This window comes from Gavialis gangeticus, unplaced genomic scaffold (assembly GCF_001723915.1).
Source record: "Gavialis gangeticus isolate Ggan-Ray unplaced genomic scaffold, GavGan_comp1, whole genome shotgun sequence".
In the NCBI taxonomy this organism is placed as follows: domain Eukaryota; kingdom Metazoa; phylum Chordata; order Crocodylia; family Gavialidae; genus Gavialis; species Gavialis gangeticus.
The window spans coordinates 35,636,860-35,659,663 of NW_017729031.1; the positions used below are offsets into that span (position 1 = coordinate 35,636,860).

The 22,804-nt window shown below is 46.4% G+C and overlaps 1 protein-coding gene across 1 annotated transcript in view; it reads right to left on the reverse strand.

The window, feature by feature from the left end:
* MRAS (muscle RAS oncogene homolog) overlaps nt 1-22,804 on the reverse strand; it is a 65,073-nt gene that overhangs the window by 9,713 nt on the left and 32,556 nt on the right. Inside the window, exons 3-5 of the mRNA XM_019522626.1 lie at nt 9,126-9,279; nt 4,498-4,597; nt 2,960-3,039 (exon numbers count right to left, since the gene is read on the reverse strand). Of these exons, the coding sequence (XP_019378171.1) occupies nt 2,960-3,039; nt 4,498-4,597; nt 9,126-9,279 (334 nt within the window). The remainder of the gene's footprint in view (nt 1-2,959; nt 3,040-4,497; nt 4,598-9,125; nt 9,280-22,804) is intronic.

A 22,804-nucleotide genomic window follows, 5' to 3' on the forward strand; every position in this document is an offset into this window, starting at 1 on the left:
GTCAGGGAACGTCTCGTTTGGTTGGTGGAAACCGTATTACTGCTGTTTGTGTAAAGGAAGGAAAGTAGTCAGCCAGGACTGTAAGGCTTCTAGATACAATGGGACTTACTAAATATTATGTAGTTGTGTGTGTGTGTACACCTGTACACACACACACACGTATATATACACACACATATACATGTATGTGTACATATACTTACATGTATGTGTACATATACATATATAAATACAAGCACACATACTATATTAAATACACACACACACACACACAGAGTGTAATGTGCATACTATACATATTTGACAGGAGTCACTCCTGGACAACACATCAAACCCTCAGGGATTTCTCTGCATCAGTATTTTTCAGAGTAAAAGCACATAGGAAAAGAGCTCAGTGTCATAAATGCTAAGTCCAAGGGCATGAACGGGAAAACATGGAACAGACTGGAAGTAACTTGGGACAGTTCCAACATGCACTTTAACTTGCCAGTAATTTTCCACCCACCCGTGGCTTCTGCCCATCTCAAAACTGATTTGGTTCGAGTGGGTAGTGCCATCTGCTTTAGACGGATGCTGACTAGGAGCTGCGTTCAGATAAGAGCTAGCAGAGACCAGTTGTGAATAAATGACTGTTTCACTGCCGAGAAAAAGAGAAAACTTTCCTCTACTTTCAGCTGGTAGCATTAGTAGAAGAGATGTCCATTTGCAACAACATGAGGCACTGACCAAGTGAAAAATGACATTCAGATGTCAGGTCATTAAATGTCGTGCCAAATCTTTTCAGGAAAATTATCTGTGGTGGGAGGGAAAATGTTGTCCGGGTCCATTTTTCAGATTAGGAAACTACAAGCCAAAGTTGAAAGGCAACAGCAAAATTTTTACTGATATCAGTTAGGCCTGGGTTTCACCCAGACGTTCGAGCAATGTGCCATACATAGCAGAGGAAACCCGTAGCAAGACAAGAAACAACACTACTCTCCGAGGGAGAAAATCCATGGCCTGATGTCACCCCTCACATAAAAAGACACAAAATGCATCTACTTTGTGGGCAGAAAAAATGAGCAAAGTTGCCTACCGATGCAAGAAAATCCCCAGCCAATCCTTTCAGTGTCTGTCAACCAGAGGACAGCCAGATGTTGCAACTGGAGTTACAGCATTGTGGAAATCCAAACAGTGCTATCTCCACGCACAGGCCCCGAATCAGGAAGCCAACAAGCAGAAGCATGGCAGCACGCAGAGCTTTACGACTATTCTGCATAATACAATAGGTCTAACCATCCTTGCACAAAACTGCTCAGCCAGTGTGGGCTGCTGCAAGTCACGGCATCTTACGGACTACAGTTGAAAACGGAGGCCTTGAGCACTCATGATTCTGCAAGACTCTGTTGCATTTTTCTCAAAATATGTCTTTTTCTTAAGCAAATAACCCCATGTACTGGAAATTCTCCCTGGGAGTTTTAGTCGTGTTATTCACTTCCTGAATTTGAAAGCTGGCACGTAGGATGTATGTGTGTGCTGCTAAAAATACATACCTGCATTTCATTAAGATGGCTTCATTTCAGCAACGCAGGAATTTATTTGTTAGGTGTATGGCCAAATCCTGCAACTGAGCTCAACTGAAAGCAATGACTCTGTTCACCTTATTCAGGACGTTTCGAGTGAGAATCTGCTGGGCTACGTCAGACAGATGTGCATGAGGTTGTAGCAGCACTACTTTGAATAGGCAATTGGTGTAACTGTATGAGTTGCTCAGGAATTTTTAGACAAAAGGGTTTTTTTTAATCAGAAAAACACTCAATCAACAACAACAAACCCTCTGTGGAAGTGCAGAGGATTTGATAAGTATTTCATGGGGAGAAAGGTTTGTCAGCTCCAGGATGGACCTTGTGCTCAAAAGCAGAGAGTAGGAAGGGTAAAGTCTCAGAAGAGCAAATGGCTAAATTTACTCAAATCCCTGCGTCTTACATATTCCAGGTGTGAGCCGTAGACACTGGGCCGCCGGCTGCTCTGCACTGGGCCTTACTCTTGATATGCATGAAAAGCTCCTGAAGTTCCTGGTTTTATCCTGATGTGGAACAGGAAAAGGAGCGAAACCCTGAACTGTTCTGCAGGATGGGAAAACAATTTCCTGCCTGGCTCTAGTAAAAACATTATTCCGCACACTGTCCTTTGGCAGGCCTCCCTATCAAAAGTGATACGAGATACATGTACAAAAAGTAACATGGCAGGATAAACCAAGAATATTTTACGAGCTATATTTTGGGGATCGAAGCCTGGACCTGAGTGAAGCCTGTACTGGAGTTAGGGAAATCATCCATTTCCAAATGTTACGGGAAAAGTTAAAATGCAAGCAACTCTCCAAAACCACTGGTTTCCAGCAGATGTCAGTGTTAAGCGTGTCCAGATGTGGCCCCTGGTGATGACGGTGGCGTAGGGTTACTGGCTAGAGGAAACGAACAGCGTGGCTGCATCTGAGGTTGTGCGAGAAGACGACAAAGTGGGCATGTGGTTTATTTTCAGATTTCTGCATTTTTTGTTCCTTAGCAACCTTAAGTGGTTCTCAGGAACGCTCCAAAGGGGCAGACTCTTATCTGGTGCAATTGGTGTAATACCACGGACTGCACGGGAGCTATGCTGCTTTACGTTAGCTGAGGACTGGGCCCATACTGTATATAAAATGCTGCTGTCTTTTTAGATGCTGGTCACTGTAGCAGTAGTTGGACAGATCATAGATGAGTTCATTAGCTTTGCATTTTTTTTAAGTGAACAGTTGGTTTTTGCAACTGCTCAGCACTAGGAATGAAGGTTTAACACATAAACACACAAACCTGTCTTGTGTGCAGACAGGGACCGAGAAACCCTACTAAAGAACACAACAGAAGGGGCTTTTTGGCTCTGTGTGTTAGGACTTGCGAACCTCACGCCGACGAATACTAACAGAAAGTGTTTTACTGCTCACCTTATTACTCTAACGAGATCATGGAAGGCCTTGTCCACATTTAGAGGCGGGTCCTTGGCACTCGTCTCTATGTATGGAATCTGAAAGACAAAAGCCCCGTGCAAGAAATGTAAGTCAAAACTTACATGTTTACAGCAAAATCCATCTTAAATTACAATGCAAAGGCCTGGAAAAATTGGATGCATAACAGAGGCTGTGTTAGAACAAACAGCTGTAATAGACTGTACTGAATATCCACTTTTGGTCCGTCTCTTAGGTAGGGCCTTGTTAAAAAAAGGACATTTTCTAACCTGGAATTCACAGTATGGCACCATTCATTCGTGATCTCTCGCAGCCCGTCATTAACTTGAACTGATCTAATCGCTACCGGTAACATCCCAGCCCCATTCAAGTTAATGGGAGTTTTGCCACTGGCTTCACGGGAGCAATGCTTTCACTCTGCACAAAAAGATCACTCCATTCACTGCTGAAACCAAAGGTGTCATATAGTAGCTGCTTACCAGGGCACAGCAGTGCTAAGCCAGGCAAAAAGTGAAGATAACATCAATACAGAGAAATGCAGGTCTGTGAAATGCTGCCGGGATATCAGTGTCAACACTTTTATTCTTGCAGAAGGGGCACTGAGTGCTTACAAAAGACACCTTACTTTATGTAAGAGGCTGCATGCAAAACAACTGGTCGGACAAAGTTCCAGATCTGGGAGGCTATGGAGCATGTGAGGATAAATGTTCTTTGTCAGCAAGTTGTACCTGCAGACAGGAAGGCCGTACAAATAAAGGCAAGCTATGTTATATGCCTGCCAGGCGTTTGCTGGAAGTTGCTTAACACTAGCCAGAAATTCCTTGCGCGCTCCATTGTACGAAGGCCACAGAAGAGTGATTTCAATCATTACCTTTCCGACTTTAAAAACTTCTGCTCTGATGATGGAGGCGTGTGTGCGTGCGTGCACGTGCTTCTTCATCCAGTGTAGTAAAACTGGCTGCTGATACTACAAGTGCAGAGTCTACATTTGTGCACACACCTTCTAAATCACTGAAACCGTGCACTACACAAAGAGCTGCGTGTTGTACCGTTGTGTAGGCAGACTGGCTTCCTGCCCTTCCACCTCCAAAAAGCAGAATCTAGTTCTTTGTATCCACCAGTTCCTTTGTCTACCTTTTCACTTGTGCATCAGTAATGTGCCTCTTCCCAAATCCTCACATTTGGTGGATCATGGTGTCATGATCAAACATGACACCTGCTTTGAATGCTCATGACCCAGCCATCTCCAAACAACTCAGACGACACAACTATGATCTTCCCAGCTCTGCTGCAGCACAGGAATGGCACTGTTTCAGGGATGTATGGGGAGTTACCGCTGCACCTACTAATTTGCATTTTATCTGAAAATGTAATTGTGCAAATGCTTCACTATCAGAGAAGTGAGCTAATTAAAATCCAATAGGGAATGAATCCCATTCTGAATGTGCATAATGAAACTTGAACAGCAGCTCAAATGCCAAAACAACATGGAAACACAGACCTCCTCCTCAACTTACATTATGTTTAGTTGCCATTTCTCTTCCTTGTTCCCTGGTGATTTTTCGTAAATGCATTAAATCAACTTTGTTGGCCACCAAAATCATTGGAAATGATTCTCTGGGGGTGGAAAAAAAACCATTATTAGGAGATTTTAAATGCAAAAAATGTTCAACGTAAGGTTCATTTGCAAATGCAGATGCTTCAGAGCATTTTCACCTTGACAGATACAACATGTAGGTGTTTAGTGGCATAGTTTTAGCCAGCAACAAACCATGGAGCATTATCCCAAAACAGAACTTGGAGGTGCGTTTGTACATTATCTCGGTGATAATATTTCCCCAGCTATTCCAGACAAGTTGTACATGCACGTGCGTGCATCCTCCACCCTCCGCAAGTAGCGGCTGTGCTTGGAAGTCAAAGATTGCTATTTTATTATAACCAAATTAGATGAGTTGTGATCCAAGATCCCCATCAGTTTAGAAACTTCAAGGCCAGTCTGTACATATGGAAGGGAAGGAGTGTCAGCATCCAAAGACATTTTGAGCAAAGAAAAATGGTATGATTTATAACCATTTGGGTTAAGACTTCTCATAGGCTTCACGAGTCCGAAATTTCGAAGCCTCGCTCATAAACGAAGAAGGGAGGGAAATGCCGTGTCTATATGGTAGCAGTACTTGGAGTGAATAAAGAAACAAATGGAGACTATTTGGGTGGCTGACAACAAACTGGTTTTATCTACTGCTAGGATGCTGAAAGGCTCTTTAGGCTACTCCTTACTCAGGACTGGGCGGAGTAAGAACCAGACCCGGTATCTTTAGGAACTAAAAATAATGCTGAAAGTTTCCTGCACTTGAAAATACTTTACAGACCTTGACTGAAAACAGAGACGCTTCCTTACAAGGCTCTTGGTGGATCATGTCTATAGCATACAGGACAAAAATAGTGGGCCCCATCCTGAGTTGGCTAAAACAGCATCACTCCACTGATGTCCAAGGAACCCGCTGTGGACCCGGGTATGCGTCTGGGAAGCTCCTCCCAAACTGCCCTTTCTATTTGCGGTCTGTTACTGGAAGCTTTCTGCCTTGGATTTGTACCCATCTTACTTGATGAAAGCCCAGTGGGATGGGGTATGAGGTGGATTTAAATCATTTTGAAAATGTGGATTAATATTAAATAGTTTTAAAAATATGTTATTAAAAAAACAAACACAGAGGATAAAGGGACTCTTTATAAATTTCCCTTGGAAATAATAAAATGCAGCATACCATGGTTTCCTTTAACTTTTTTTTTTAATTAAAAGAAAACCTTTAAAATCAATTTGATATTTTTGGACGCGGACAGAGCCATGACGTTTGTCAGGACAAGTCGCCAGCCCTGCTTACTTGTGGAGAACGCCCTTGACTGCGTTACTCGGAGTATCTGAACGTCTGTGGCATACGTCTCCGCTGCCCAGGCTAAAGATGCACTGTACACTGCTCTTTCAGTTTTAAGTTTGCTCCTTGAATGAATCATGTTAATGTGATTTGGATTTAGTTTGAATACCTGAGCATCTTGATTTTGTGACCACCCTGCAAAAAGTGCTTGCTCTTCTGGACTGCCCTACCTCTCCTGGCGTGCGGGCTGGTGGTAGAAATCGGTTGCAATTAGACAGACTGTCATTTCCCGTGATTACAGCCGTACTAAAGCTCTGTGGGGACATTGTTCCCTGGAGCTGTATGATTACTAGGTGGACAAGGGCAACTGCAGCTGAAGACTTTACAGTAATTAAATGTAAGGAAGAAAAAGCACCGTGTCATAAACAACTGTGCCAAAGAGGCAACCAAACAAGTTTGGATTTCAGATTTCCAAAACTAAATGCCTAAGGGGTCACTGTCAAAATGCAAATACATTCTGCAAACACATTTTGGCCTGTTACCCTGGTGGAAATGTAGATTAAAACTACTTTATATTTAGCAAAGAATTCAGTGCCAAGAGTGACTCTTTTATCCTTGCTGCTATTAGCGTTTTGGCCTATTTCAATTATTTCACATTTTAGACGAACTATATTTACTTTGCTTCCTTTTAGAGTGCTTGCTTTATGTATTTCAATCAAATTAGGCTGGAAAAATGGAATATTTTCACTGTAACACTTCCTGGTTTTTATCTGCTACATGGGGTGTTTGGGTTTACAGCACTGACCAGGAGAGAAAAAAACAGTTCAGTGCAAAAAGACCTAAATTCATTGAACTGAATGAGATAAAACTCGTGCCTGTTCACATCAGGTTACATAATGCTTCTTGCTGTTAATTTACAAGGGTTTAACTTTGGGCCGAAGCTAAATTGACACTGGGCACATCTACACGTACGTTTATGCACCTTTTCTAATGCACATTAAATTTAGTACCTCTAAATTTGTGGATCTCTGGCATGTCACGGGACAAAAAGGGACGCGTATAAATGCCCGATGTGCAGCAGCATGCTTTTTTAGCAACACTTAATGCACCCTTCCTTCAAGGACGCTACTCAGAACTGAAAGGAAGTCAGCAATGAGGACTCAATCCTCTGGCAGCTTCTCTTGATGAATCTAATGATTAGAAACCTTTCTGAATGGAAAAAAATAAAGTATTTTAAAACTTCGGGGGGGGAGACATTCATGTGTACAGAGGGATGGGGCACAGCAAAATTATCAAAAGATAAAACCTTAGGAACTTCCTCTGATCTTTTGCTATATCTTGGCTTACCACAAGGCTAAAGCTTCAGCACTGCTTTATCATTTTTCTTCACACAGATTATAGGACTTAATTATAGGAGAAATAATCCACAACACACTTCCAGGCTCGGCAGTGCTACACTTGCCAGCACCACGACCGAGCGAGACCTGGGGATCGTGACAGACAACAAAATGAACGCGAGCCACCGATGCGATGCCGTAGCTGGCAGAGCTCATCAAACGCTGGCATGCATCTACCGAGGCATCTCGAGCAGGGCTAAGGACGTCATCCTCCCGCTCTGCTCGGCCTTGGCAAGACCGCAGCCGGAGATCTGCGTCCGGTCCTGGGCGCTGCACTTCAGCAAGGAAATGGAGAAACTCGAGAGAGTCCAAGGGAGGGCCACGTGCATGATTAGAGGCCTAGAGACCAGGTCGTGCGAGGAGAGGCTGAAAGACTTGGGACTTCAGCCTGGAGAAGCCAAGACTCAGAGGGGACTTGGTGGCAGCCTGTAAGTACATTGGGGGCATACATCAGGGCTTGGGGGAGCATCACCACGGTCCCCCGGGGGAGGACAAGAAATAATGGGCACAAACTGATTGAAGACCGCTTCAGGCTAGACATGAGGGAAAACCATCTTCAAAAAGTGCCTTGACATCCATCTTGCTGCCGGGGTCATCTGATCCCAGCTGTCTTTCCTGCCCAAGTGCAGGGGGGCTGGACCTGATGATCCGTAAGGTCCCTTCCAGCCCCAAACAACTATGAAACAATCACCTGCAGTCTTCCACCGACTATTCGTTCCCAGCCACGTAAAAGTAAGCGCACTAAAAATATACACTGCAGATTACAGTTCACCGACAGCAAACACACCGCAGTGAAGAATCAGCATTTCCCCTCTGGTGAGCTTTCACTGACTTCGGGCTTCGGTTACAAGTGAAATACGATCCGTGGTTTCAGAGTTCATTAACGTTAATAAAAATCCACTCCCTGATTTCTGTGGGTTTTGACATTTGCTTGCAGTCTCATATTGTCACAAGACTCGAGACCTTCCAGGTTTGTTTGGCAGAGGCACAAGCCTCAAAAAACTAGGGACGTGGCAAGTCAGCACTGAGGGGCAGGGAGACTGCTGGATAGCGAAAATTGGACTAACATCTGCCTGCCCTATAGTGACATGCCACACGGTCAAATTAAAGCTTGATAGAAACCAGCTTTAAAAATGTTCTACATTTTTCAAGTCAGATAATTGTGGCTGCTTGGCCATTTTTATTGAGTGATACATACTTTGCCTGTGTAGCATGTCGAAATGGTGCACTGAACCTCTTCATCGCACAATAAACGTAACATGCATCAGGGCACCAGCTTCCTCCTAGGCCTGTTTCCTCTCTCTAGTACCGAGGTGAGTACTCACCCAAAATTGGAGAAGCAATACTAGACACAGAGACATTGCACCGGGGCTTCAGTGCAGCTCAGCGGTAGAAGGAAACGCTGCGAGATGGCAGTCGTGACCCTGTGCTGCTCTCCACACTGTACCGTGTGCAGTCCAGATGCTGCTTCTCTGCTCTAGTCAAAAGCCAAACTAATTACCACCACATGATTTCATCTTACATTTTTTTACATGCTACTTAGGGGAAGATGTTCCAGCTGTGGATGGTCCCTAACAGCTTCCATACAACACAAGCAACTTCTCACCTGACGATGCTAACGTTCACACTTGGCTCTGCTTAAGAGCTTTCTACTGGCAGATCTCACACTGCTTTACGAAGGTAAACATTGATCCCCATTTTACGGACCTGGAAACCGAGGCACGGGGGAGTGAAAATGATTTGTTCACGGTCTAGAGCCGACTAGTAGCAAAGAAAGGGACTGAATCTAGATCTCCCAAGTCCCGCTGTATTCTCTATTGCCTCCAAAGCTGCAAGGATTTGAATGAAGGGACCTCTTCCTTCTGAAGCACTCACCTGTCTTTGACCCTGAGGATGAGCTGGTGGAACCGGTCCACATGTTCAAAGCTGGCTTTGTCCGTGACTGAATACACTATCAGAAACCCGTCTCCTGTCCGCATGTATTGCTCCCGCATGGCGCTGAACTCCTCTTGCCCTGCGGTGTCTAGCACTGAAAACGAGAGAGAAGATAAAAAGGAGGTTGCTTGTCGTTCTGTTAGCAACCGGCACTGGATGCACGAGATACAAGAGCAAGAAGTAAATACCCGATACCCAAGCTTGACTGCAACATCCCTTTCCCTCTGCCCGCCTCTTTCATTCGGCCTGGGAGGAAGTGAGGTCTACTTTCCTTCAAAGCATCAAGCGCCAGTCGTTGCCGGAAGCAGGAGAGAGAGCTCAGCAATTTGCTCCTCTGACCAATTATGTCTAAGCCATATTTTAATCTGTGACCTTCCCCCTGGCAGTTTTTGTTCCTCGCGTCAGAAAAAGCCCATGACCAGAAGGCTAAGCAGACACTAGTTCAGATGACTGGGTTGCTCCATAAACCAAATCTCAGGACCTTCCTCAAAGCCAAGGTATTTTTTTCACCATTTTTCCCCTCCAGACCAAGACAGGAGAGTCTCAAGGTCACCCCTCAATATCAATACGCTGTTCTCCAAACACCCGGGTGGCCAAAAAGAAAGACAAGTTTTAAGTGGCCTCCGTGTCTAAGGCATGGCCTGTCCTCTTCCCATGCCTCTGCAGGTGCCCTTATGTCCTGTACCCACCCGTGACACCACTTACCAATCTCACACATCACAGAAACCCAGACTGACTGGCAACCAGCAATGGCTGTGACTCCACGTCCATGAAGGCACCAATAGTACAGTCTCATCTTTACCGTGTCCTTAATTCATTCAGTCGTTGTCACCCCACTTGGCTGGGATTTTGGCTAATCGAATCACAGAAAATAAATGAAGGTGGAAGGGACCTCAGGAGGTCACTTCTAGTCCAACCCCCTGCTCAAAGCAGGACCAGCCCCAGATAGATCATCCCAGCCAAAATACAGCCCCCCCGCCCGAGCATACATAAATACAGGCTCCAGAAAAAAACAACAACCCTTAAGTCTGTATAAGTAGAGTAGATAAATACTAAGTAAAGACGCCGAACAAGAATGGTGATTCTGGGTCAGAAGATAAATATACAGGTATCAGGTTGGATGAGGAAAGTATCCTACAGCACCATGAAAGGCCTCTGGAAGTATTTCAACTCAGGACAGAGCATTAAGCTCCTTGCTTGGGATTATGGAGCTATCCCATATAACTGATACGTCCTAAAACTGCAGGACTAGGAGAACACTTAAGACTGAATCTCAATCCTGTGCTTTATCACAGCATTTCTGCATCACCCATCTCCTACTAAAACACTGGAAGTCCTTAAGGTTTTATCTTAAAACGCCAGCCTTGTCGACAAGCCTACGCTGCAGTCGGATGGGGCAGTCCACCTAAGTTAGGATCTGGCTGAGGATGTTAGACTATACGAATAGCTGGTCTAGCTGAATCAGCATGGGTACAAAAGCTGCCTGGAGTAACTCTACATTACAGTCACTGTGTCTCTGGCTTAGCTTGCCAAATACACCCATACACGGGGAGGAACAAGAGTGGAAGATATACAGGGAAGGAGGGGCAGAGGAAGATGCTGAGACCAAGCATGTAACAAGACTTGGGCACTGACATGGATAAAACGGGCATCCCAAGCACATCCTTAATCACAAGTAGAAATCAGGAAGGCACTTGTGTAGGGGCAGATTATCCCACCGCAGGGTACTTACACTTTCCTCTGAGTCTGAACACTGGTGGAAACAAAGTACTGGGTGGGTAGCTTGGCCTTGGGCATAACCCAATAGGCAATTCCTTTGACCCAGGCCTATTTCCAGAGGGGGCAGGGAGTCTCAAAACAGCGGCTTTTCAGGTTGCAGCGCATGAGAAGAAGCTGAAATGCAGCTGCTAACACAGGATTCTTCAAATAAACAACAAAAAAGGGGAACAGCAAAATGCTGGCTGTTTGCATACTAAAGGCTGGGTAAGGAAGGACCAACTAAACACTACAGAGGCTGGAAGTTTTCTAGTGAAACACATTTTTTCTCAAAAAGGCAGTGGTTTCCCCAAACCTTTAAATCAGAAGGAGTTCTTAGGTCCAGGATGCAATTTCTAGACACAACGTGAGAAAGTCTCCCGCTCCAGAACAGCAAACAGCCCAATGAACTATCGGGCTGGAAGGGACCTCTGGAGGTCTTCTAGTCCTGGTCTAAACCATGCCAGCCAAGTGCCTGTTTCACTGTCATTTAAAAACTTCCAATGCTTCTACCGCATCCCTGGATAATCTCTTCCAGTGCTTAGCAATCCTCGTCGTCACGAAGTTCTTCCAAATATCTAACTCCGATCTTGTAGTTGAAGCTGAAGCACTCCCCAGGGAGCCCCTGGTTCGAATGCTTGATTCAGAGCATGCATCTAAACTCCGGGTCTCCCACTTCCCAGGATAGCCTCCTCTCCCATGGGCTATATTCAGTCTCTCTCTGCCTCTGAGACCTAAGGAATATGTAATTATTACATAAAAAAAAATATGAGCAGTTTGGGGTTGGCAACCGATGGCTCACAGGCGGCATACCTCTTCTCTTCCCTGTGCACTGATCCCCTCTGCAGTGCCCTGTGCCACGGCCCTCTCACCTCCTAGTGCACGTTCTCCTTATCCTTGCTGCCAAATTTGCTCCTCCCCACTCACTGCTGGGGGGATAGGAATAGGTAGAGCATGGCACAGATGGTGGAGGCGGCAGCGCGTGGCCTGGGCACTGCAGAGGAGGAGGAGATCGGTTGCTATTGGTGGTGGAGGGCATCGGTAGCGGCCAGCTGCAAGCGGCAGGCCACTGCTCGTGCAAGGTGGCCAACCCCTGGCCTAGGAGATCAGTCTGATAGAGAAGGAAGCTGACCCTGGCTTTCCTTCATCTCAAGGAAGCGTTTTCACTCTTCTGGGCTGCTAGGTCTCAGTCTTACATTTTTTGCAAGAAAGGCTTTGAAAGGTCTCGGTTTCCTTCCTGTGCGGAAGATCTGTGAAATCCCGAAGAATTTTGCAGGGTAAGAAAACAGTTTCCTGCTCAGGTCGCCTGGGCATTTTAACAGTCTTTGCTGCTCACATCTGAGCCACAGGAAAGGAGGGGCAAACAAGAAACGTCGGCAGCAAATATGATGCCTTGCAGTACAGAAGGGCCAGAGGGGTGTGACACGGTTTTTCTCATCTGTGCAGGGCTGTAACCCTAACGAGATGCTCCTTGTTTGCATCAGGCACTGGGGCTGGCGTGGTTTAAACACAGGCAAGGATGAAGCACCGCAGAGTCGCTTTCCATCTGCTTATACCTGCTGAGCTGGCGTGGGCAGGCAGCCGCACCGACATGCCGAACATACTGCACATAGCAGCAGTCTCCACTTTCGCCCCTGCTGATTGACCCCGTGAGTCACTAAGTCGCAGCATGAGCCCAGCTGGAGAGCATTTTGCCATGGTGGGAGACCCTTTAAAACTTCACCTCGCTGCAGCAACCTGTCCCAGCCTGACTGGGCACGTCCCCTTTGCTCTCCCGGACTCTCCGAGAGCGGCCTGGGGTTACACAATACAGCCACGGACTAGTCAATGAGTAGCCAGCGCTCACGGGACCTAGCGCCCAGCTTTCTGACTATGCCTGTCCCATTCCTCTGTATTTTCAAAAACCAGTGGTCTCAGCCCCATGTATTGCTAGCTGGTGCCTCCACCTACATCTCACCTGCTGCCGCCTGCCTCATCCTCTGGTTCCTCCCGAGGAATACCCTCCCTGCCCTGGTGCTTGCTAAGCTTTCATTTGCCCGTGTAGTGCATGCGTTTCAGTATAAGCACTTCCACGCAGGGATGTGGGCACACACGTGTGTGCATGCTTGCAGATGCCCCTCACCCCCTCCACTCTTTTGCTGCACGCTGCCTTTTCTGCAGACTCATTTTGTTAGAGAGCTGCTTGCATTGCCCTTTCCTGAGATATGCAGAAGGCCTCGCTCCCCCTTCCTGCATCACGAACCCCTCTGCGCACCCCCATTAGCACTCTCTCTTCCCTCGTTAGATGAGCATTAGTTCCTGCTCCCTTAGGGGCCACGCAGCATGCCAGACTCTGACATCATGGGGCTCAGCTCCTGCCACTCCTATCTTACTTGGACCTTTGCCATCGTGCCGTAAGGAAAACACGCAGGGAACTGTTGGGTCAGCAGCTTCTATTTAAAGGGATTTCGGTCACGGTGTTCGTGGAAAGGTGAGGGAGCACTCCAGTCACAGGGGTGCAGCAGGCACAGCCACACTTTATGAAAACAGGCTCATCTCGGAGAGGCTGTTTGCACAAAGTTAAGGAATATGAAATCGGTGAGGAACAGTCCCCCGGGGTTAATTTCCACCTGATTTGAAATTCCAGCTGGAGTTGCCCCATGACGGGAAGGTGGGAGCAGACCCATTGATAAGTTGGGCCCATTCCAATAAAATGCATTTGGATGCAGCCCAATGCAAAGTCAGACATCTTGGCACATGTGTAGCATGGTGTAGGCTACACCTACAAAAATTGATGGACTAAATGCTGGAAAGGACTTAGCGGGTCAGGGGGGATGAACAAACCGGCATGAGTTGCCAGTGGGATGTTGTGGCACAAAGGGCTGTGAGCCTTGGAGGTAAAAGCAGGGGATTAGTGAGTAGGAGTAGAGAGACAATTTTACCTCTGTTTACAGCTGTGGTAGGACCGGTACCATAAACAGTTTTGACATCTACATTGAAAAGAAACATTAAAAAACTGGAGAGACTGCAGAAAGGAGCCACAACATTGATTACAGGTCTGAAGAAAATGCCGACTAGTGCGAGACTCCAAGAGTTCAATCTGTTTAGCTCGTCAAAAAGAAGATTGAGCGGTGACTTGATTACAGTGGAAAAGTAGCTTCCTGGGGAGAATATGCTGGTTATTAAATGACTCCTCAATCTAGTGGGCTACAGACAGAAGATACACATAAACTGGTTTAAGTGATCAGCAACTGGTTTAACCTTTAACAGAACATGAACATGGTTCAGTGCACAGAAACCAGTTTCAAAATGGTCCAAACTGGTTTAAGATAAACCCGGCGGAATGAAGTATCAGACTTATTCGGGTCAAACTGGTTCACAGAACTTCTGTCCTAGACCCCTTCCTGGTTTAAGTTAAATCAGAGTCCCCCAGCATCCCAGCATGCTTTGCAACCTGGGGCTGTGCTGTGCTGTCTGCTTCAGAGAGCAGGGCTGGCCCACCGCTCCACTCTCTAGCCGGAGCAGGGCCGGGGACATGGCCAGACACCGGGCGGCATGGCCCTCGGAGGCGAAGGGGGCAGGGAAGAGGGTTTTCCCACCTCCCTTCCTCCACTCTCCCCTTGGGACCACCAGGGCTTGCCTGGCCTGGGCACAGCAGCCCCTGTCAAGACCCCTCCTTGCTGGTTCTTTAGCAACTGCAATGTCAAACCACTGTCTGCACAGCAAAGGTAACTAACACCTTAATCCCCAAACCATCAAGACTGCAGCATGGGGCTAACAGTTTTGCTTGTTGTTCAATTAGTGACCTACCTACCTAGCAGAATGGGTTTTCCTATCGAGACACCTAGTGGAGGAAGGGACAAGATAGGACCCTTCTGAAGGAGAAGACTGCACCCCTTCCCACCCCTGGCAGAATAGCCCTCCCCAATAAGCAGTCGGTAAGGGGAGCCAGAGGGGGTGAGATTCCCCTCAGCTCTCCCAGGCAATGGGGGAGTGGGAAGAGGCTGGGGACCCGGGCTGGTCTCCTGCCACCTCTGAGCATAGAGCCAAGCCCTGCAGGACCAGACCGAGAGGTGGGAGGTGTTGGCAAAGACCTGGCACAATCAGCACAGGTATGAGCTAAAGGAACAGGAGACGGGCACAGACAGCTTGAGCTAGTGGGGCAGAACGATGCAGTGAATGACATTTACTTTATAAAGCAGAAGCTGTACAAGGTGGGAGACTGAAATGCCTAAGCAAGGACTTGTCTTTTTGGTTTATTACGTTGCAATTAATTGACATTAAGCCGTGTGCGCTCTCGCTGTGTTGTAGCGGGCCGCATCTTAGCTTAGGTAACGGTTTTTGGTTGCTATGTCTTGTGCTTGAGGTTGCCAAGTGCTGTGTTCAGTACACGCTTGCTTCAGAGAAAGGACTATTCTTCTTCAAGCTTTTATGAATTCAATGCCAGTAGCTTCCCCCCACCAACTCCTCAGTCTGGTAGTGGCTGCCCCCACTCCCTCAAGGGGGGGGGCAGAAGCCTGGCAGGCACGGCCCTCCTCCCCACCCCTGCAGACTCGGGCTGGGGTCCCATGTGGGCCTGGGAGGGGATTTAAACCCCCACCCCAGCATGCTAGCCCCGGGCTGGTGCGTGGCCATGCCCCCTCCGCTCAGCAGTGAGGTAGGTAGAGAGCATTTTTCTTACGATGGAAGCCTTTTGGAAATCAGGAACATCTCTTTCACTCCAGTACTGAGTATAGCATAGCACCCTTGTACCTACGGCCGGAGAAAAGCGCACAACGGCTGGATCCCGATCCAGCCAGGCACAGGCTGAGCGCCACCAGAAAGAGAAGCCAGGAAAAGTCCTAACTGCAGGGAACCGACTCTGAGATACGGACGCTGCAGGCAACTAATCACTAAAAGCCCAACTTTCTGGAGAACTGACCCAGGGGCTCCAATCCATGCTATCAAAAGCTTGTCAGAAGGCAGTAAATAAAGCAGTGCCAGCCTTGGTTCCCAGCAGAAATTGGAGGTAACAGCACTTTCCTACAGCCGAGAGATGTTGTGAGCATAACTACAGTAAAGATTGAGAGATGTTTAGATGCCCTGGTAGAGGACCATATGAAGACTGGGGCTGCGCGGAGAGAGAAACCTAACTGTATTTTAAATGAGAGACACTGTCCAGTTAAAAATAAAGTCTCCTTACCAAAATTAACCTCCCTCCCCCCCGAGATTAACAAAACAAGAGAGCTCATTTCCCTTCATATATTTTTCCTTCAGGTTCTTACGCGAAACGCCATGCTGCAGGGAGCTATTGAGATGAAAAATGAAATTACTGTTAAAAAATATATATATATTTATGTATTGTATATACATATGTATGTATGTATATGTGTGTGTATATATATATATATATATATATATATATATATAATGTATGTATGTATGTATGTGTGTGTGTGTGTATATATATAATGTGTGTATATATATATAAACACATTTTGGGATACTAAAACAATGTACAAATGTGACACTTATTTTTGGGAACAAATTTTCGAGGTATGAGGATGTTGTTCAGCTGGTTAACAAGACACCCGTCTTAGAAAAAAAGGTCTCAGTGCTACGATTTATGTTACTTCCATCAATTTTCTTTATTTAACCAAGAATCCCCACTGAAGTCAATAGACATCATCTCTAAGTAAAGGGACCAGGCAACAGTTGTCTCGAGCTGAAACTTTCAAGGGGGTTTAAGGGATTTAGGTACTCAATTCCCATTGAAATCTTAACTGCCTTTGTCTCCTTTTCACATCAGAGATGTAGGGAAGCTGGGTGCCTGCCTGGGCAGAAATAAGTTAGATCGCTGCCATGTTTCTTCCTCCATTATTTAAGAATTCTGCTGTTAAGACTTTTTCACATTTGTTACGACCTTGCAATCCCAGTACCGAACACAGGAAAGTGAACTGCACCCACCTCATTCTTCCAAGAACTGAAATCTAATTAATAGACTGTGCAATAAGAGAAACTTGGTCTAGCCGTCACAGGTTTGGCTAAAGGCATGGGCGACTGGTGCCTCCCGACTCTGGGGGGACACCAGATCCCCGACGGGGTGGGGGATCCTCCAGCGGCCGATTGCCAACCGGGGGTGTCTCCCAGCGGCCAATCGCCGAACCAGCAGCAAAACTGGAATTGCACTTCCAGTTTTGTGGCTGGGGCTTCCAGGGGGGGCATGGCTGATCTCAGGGGGTGCATGTGCACTCACGTGCACCCCCTGCACGTCGCCAGTGGCTACAGGGGATACATTAAGGAAAGCTTTGGGGTGAATGGCAAGAAGAGCTCACCCTACGGCAACATCGATTATGGGAGAAGTCATTCAGTAGACATGGTAAGAGCACCAGGATGCGGAGTTATTGCACATCAGCTGCAGGATAGAGCAGCGTTCTTGTTTTGTCCCACACACCCTTATACACATATTTAGCTTTATTTGCTTATATAACCACACTGCCCACAATGAAGCTCCTTCTGGGAGTCAAGTTGCCCACCAGCCTTCACCAGCTGAAGGTCGAGATGAACAAATGAGTCGTTTCCAACTCTAAGCTTGTATGACATGCAGCTCTTCTGGGCCAAAATCAGCTGGCGGACCCGTGACAGGTTCGTGGGGTGCTAGTTTCATCTTGGTGACACAATGTGCAAGACAGACCCATGTTCTTTCTTGCTGGACTCCACCGACTTCAGTGGGGCTGCACCGGGAGAAAATTAGCTCAGCAAGTCATGGAAGGAAATATTCAACCTACCACGCTTAACTGGTCAGTATTTGACTCGCTAGTCAGATAGTATGGATGAACATTTTGAACTATCTAGGGAGGTGCTACACTGCGCGGTGAATGGACGTTATTTTTCATCTTCAGAATTACCCAATATTCCCTCTTTGGTAAAACGTGGATCTGGCACAGAGGATAATAAGATCAAGCTCCCCCCGGCTCTGGGAAGGCTCAGGTCTGGATCTGACCCTCCACAGCTTGGGGCCATTTCTAGGAAAGACTAGTGCATTGTCCCAAGGTTTCACGATGGATATGCTTCTGGCCTAGTCAGCTCTGCACTGCTCCCATCCCATCATGTGATAGTCCTCTTGCAAGGGGAAACCATGCAACATTAAACACTAGGGCTTTGTGTGCCCCTGAACTGGGCCCTAACTAAATACACAGATGTTGTAACATGGAAAGCACAAGTGCTTCAATTCTTGCCCTTTCTTTAGGGAGGAAAAATAAGGACAGAAAGAGGAGCCCTCCAGAGAGCAGCCTCTGCTTCAACAGAGAGAGACATCCGAGTCTTTAAAGCGTCTTTTCTCCGAATGGCAAGAATTCAAAGTCTTGTGTTTTCCATGTTGCAACATCAACATTTTCCTGGCAAAAAAGGGAAAGAAATCCTCTTAGAAGATTGCAAAATGCAAGTAATTAAAGAGAAACCACCACGCACACCAGAAAAACAGCAGCAGGAGCTTCACATGAAATGTACTTCATTTAATGCAACCAATTTGGGAGAGAGAGAAACTGCACAGCTGTCACCACTCCAGTCTGAAGGAATCGGTGGGGACCTGCGATCCCCGTGCCTCTGGCCAGAAAATCCCTGAGGCTCCTTAATGCCCAGTGACAACGCAGATAGTCCAAAAATGAGGCACTTCAGGACCAGCCCGGGCACCCCGCTTCCCAGCAAGAAAAGCAAACCAAGTCAGAAGTTGGGGAGGGAGGAAAGAGAGAGACCGTGGATGTGTATATGCGCTGGGGGAGGATAACCCCCATTATTTCAGGGGAAAGCCCCAGGATGGAGAGAGATAACAGGGATTACAAAAGGCCTGATCCAAAACTCACTGGAGTCTATGGGAGTCTTGCCATTGACCTCAATAGGGGTTGCTGAATTAGTTCTCTTTTTCCCTAAGGCAGTAAATTCGAGATTAATTATTAGGGAAACCGTGAGATCTTCAAGGAAAAAACCAAACCAGCTTCAGGAGCAGGAGGTCTAAGATCGGAGGCACTTAAACGCAGTGACTGCACAAAGCAGTACACAAGGCACCGCTGGCCTCTGGGTAATGGAGACTTTCAATTCTCTGAAGAAACTAAGACCGAATGTGAGCTTCTGTGGCTCCTTGGGAAGAGACACACGAGCGTGTAACCCTAATTCTCAGGCACAGCAGCCCCTTCACACAACCTGTGGAGGCTACAGTCCCTAGCATCTCCTACCTGCTTGTCTGGGATTTTACACCGGGTACAAGGTTTAGAAGTGGTCCTCAACCTTTTTAAGAGTCAAAGCACCCCTCGTTAGACACAAAGAGCTCCTCATTAGACTCAAGGCATCCTGATCCTAGTCTTCCCTTGGTCTATGGAAAGACAGTAGAGCAATTCTTCTGCTGCAAAGAAAGGCCACAGCAGGGCAGGATGTTTTTAAAGAGTATTTGAAACCTCTGGGTTTATTTTGGGAATCCTGTGTAGGTGCCTGCACACCTAACGGTGCTAACATTGCACGGCACCCCGTGGCAGCCTTAAAAGGATCTCATAACACCCCAGGGCACCGTGGCACCCTTTGCCAATGGAGCTATGGCAGTAGCGTGACTACGGCACGGTGACCGAGACGGTCATCCCAGGCATGGAAAGAGCCAAACGGGTGACACAGAAGTTGCTGCTACCCCCACGCGTGGCCAGTCCCGTTGTTATTCCTCCGCTACGCTGATGCTCACCAGCAAAGGATGGAGGCAGGTCAAACGTGCCGAGTTCAGTAATGTGATAACTACCTCAGTGTGGCCTATTTTAAGAGACGTTTTGTTGATCTCCCAACCTACATCCCCTCTCCCTCTGGGTGGGTTTTGAGCCGGTAGGAATTAGTGCCTGGCTAGAGCAATACACTTAGGCTTCCTGTCCAGAATAATCATTCCACCTTGGCGTTTAACAGTCACATTAGCAAAAGAAATCCTTTGCCAATCACTGATTCATCTCTCTCAAATGAAGAGGTGTGTAAGACTGATGGCTGAAACTCAAATTAAGGCTAAAGCTAGCCAAATTAGATTAACTCTGGGATCCGTTTAATTCTGACCTGCAACGTGTGTATACGTTGTAGGTGTCTGAATACATTTAAGCCAGCAGAGTACAACCACTCTGACCTCCGTGGGGACAGCAGGAAATAATGAAAATAGCTGAGTGCAGAGAAAATGGAAGCAGCTCTCATAAAACCTCCCCTGGGAAACAGCATCCTATAATTCATGGCTAGTACTTGCTTTTATATGAGCTTCCCTTATTTCATAAGGCTCCCAATTGTATTCTCCAGACACGTGCTCCTGAACGCTGCAGCAGCAGCCCTACAAGCTGGATCGATTAGGACCATTAATGGTTATTTTTTCACTTGTACAGTACTTTCCCACCTACAACCTGCTTTAAAAGCTTAAGCAATGCATCTCACACAGAGCTCTGTGAAGAAAGGGCAATAATGTTTACTTACTTTAGCAATTAGGTAAACTGAGTAAGAAGACCTGACTGGTGTTGGAAAGCAAATTCATGACAGATGCATGGGAACTCGTGTTCGACTCCAAGGCCAAAAGGCTGAAATAAAAGCGGATGAATCTGAACAGAGTTCAAGTAAGAGAAGGGAAGGCGGGGGGAAAAAATTACACAACTCCGATAGGCCTCATCACGTTGCCAGTTACTCTGTTATAAAATGAGGGTGGGATCAGGTTTTGCTTCAAGAGGAGCCAAAGTTTTAATACACTAATAATCTTTTAATACTAACTTACCAGTTAGTAAAATTTTAAATGCAATGCTGGAACATTATTATGGGCAATATCTGCTGCAGAGGCTTTGCATGGAGCTATGCTGTCAACAGCCTGTTGGGAAAGAAAGCAAGAGGAAGAGCGTGTTCAATGCCAATCCATTCCAGCTTCCTTTTCCTTCGGCATCACAAGAGATTCATGGAGCCTGCTCATTTTAGGTCTTCACTTGGCAATCATGTCCTTTGCAGACAGCCCCCGTTCTTCTTTGCCAATGCTTTGGATGCAACGCCGCTTGGCAAAGGCTCTAGCCACCCATGAAGCATTCAAGGAAATCTGGCGAGGCTGAAGTTTATCGTCATAATGCATCGCTTCACTTCCGTCACGCTTGTCCCTGACTTTATTGCTTTAATCATTCATGCTTTAGCGTGTAGCTACCCCAAGGCCAGCTGTCTGAGGATGTGCTGTTCTGCAATATTGGGACCTGATCCAAAGCCTAGAGAAGTTAATGGAAACATACCCATTGACTCAATGGGCTTTACTTCAAGCCCTTAAAGAACAGTGGCAAAGGAAATGTGAAAAAGGCAGTCTTTATGCATTTGTTTCCCCCAGGCAGATGGCAAGGGCCACATGCTGCTCCAAATAAGAGGGTCCTTTTCTTTTGCACTAACTAGGCTAATGATCCAATAGCTTATGCATGGCAGGAAGGAGGCAGGGAGGGGAGAAAAGGGAAGGAGAGAGGCTGTTGCAATGCTACCTTCACGGCAGCAGGATCACAAGGGTCAGGGGAACTCGAAACCCAGAATGCCATTCCAGGATATAGGTGAATTCAACTCACGGGGCATTGAAACAGGCACTGCCTAGAGCTAGGATCATGTATTTATTATGTATCGCTTTTTGATTAAAACAGAAATTTGAGAGGAAAAAAATCCATTTATTGAAAACTGAAGAAAAAAGAAAAGTTCTTCACCAAAACACCCCCAACTCCCCACGTTCAGTGAAAACAATCAAGTTTGGCTAAAATATAATACAAGTTTCAGTCGGTTCTAATATGCAACAGCCGCTATTATGGCAGACCACAGAAGGCAAAGGTCACTCATTTCTGGATGCAGGGACCAGGTCAGACAGTGACATGCTGCCACTTACAGCAGGGTTTGGTTTCGCTCTGTAGCAAAGCCGAAGTAAAAACATTATAGCTGTTAAAAGCTGGCCTTGCTTTAATGCTGCTAAATATGTATTTATGTATGTATATTTAGGCCTGATTCTGCACTCATTTGTGTGCTTAACTTTGCATAAAAATGATCAACAACTAAACACACACGTATTTGCAGGATTGAGGCCTTAAAGTAGGTTTAATATGCTTCAGGGACTGATTTCTTCACTAAATTTTAAGCCTTTAAAATGCTCCTAGGAATGCAGCCGAGTTCTCAATAAATGAATTTATGTCTAACAGGGGAAAAAGAACGGAAGTCTTTGAAGATTAAAACGATACGTTATACACACAACCGCCCCTTCTGAAGACCCCACACTGATGTTTTCACATTCCTTCTTTTCTGTAATTAAAAAGAAAAAAGCACACGCATATACCAATGTCCAACTTCATACCTACGCAATGCCAGAGCTTCTTGGGCACTGCGACAATAAACAAGGCAGGGGTGGAGCGGGATTGTTCGCGAGGAGTGGGTGCCTGCATGGAGAGTGGCTCGATGCAAGAGCCGGGGAGTCTGTGGGTGTTTCGATGAGTTTTGGTGGATGGCATGCTAATGTTTTAAAGAGCATTTTTCGTGCTGTTTTCTTTAAGTCGGGAGAATGGTTTCCTTAACTTCCGATCTCCTAGGGTCGGCATGCACTGGCTGTTCTTACTGGAGCATGCACGTCACACGTCAATTACTTCGTCAAATACACGTGCCGAGATTTTCTGTGCTACACAACCACAAGAAAAGGTCAACTTTTTGAATGTGGACAATAAACTCTTCTGATGAGGTTCTAGTCTCTGTCTCCTTTAACCAATAATCTACATTTTTTAACGAGTTTATTTTTCTGGTTTGACCTCCCCCCCAAAAAGTCATAAAAGGAAGTGTGTACACCTCAAATGCAACCAGCACTTCAGAGACAGGTGTTTCACCAGTATGTTAAAAGGGTGTCGAACCAGTCACAGAAA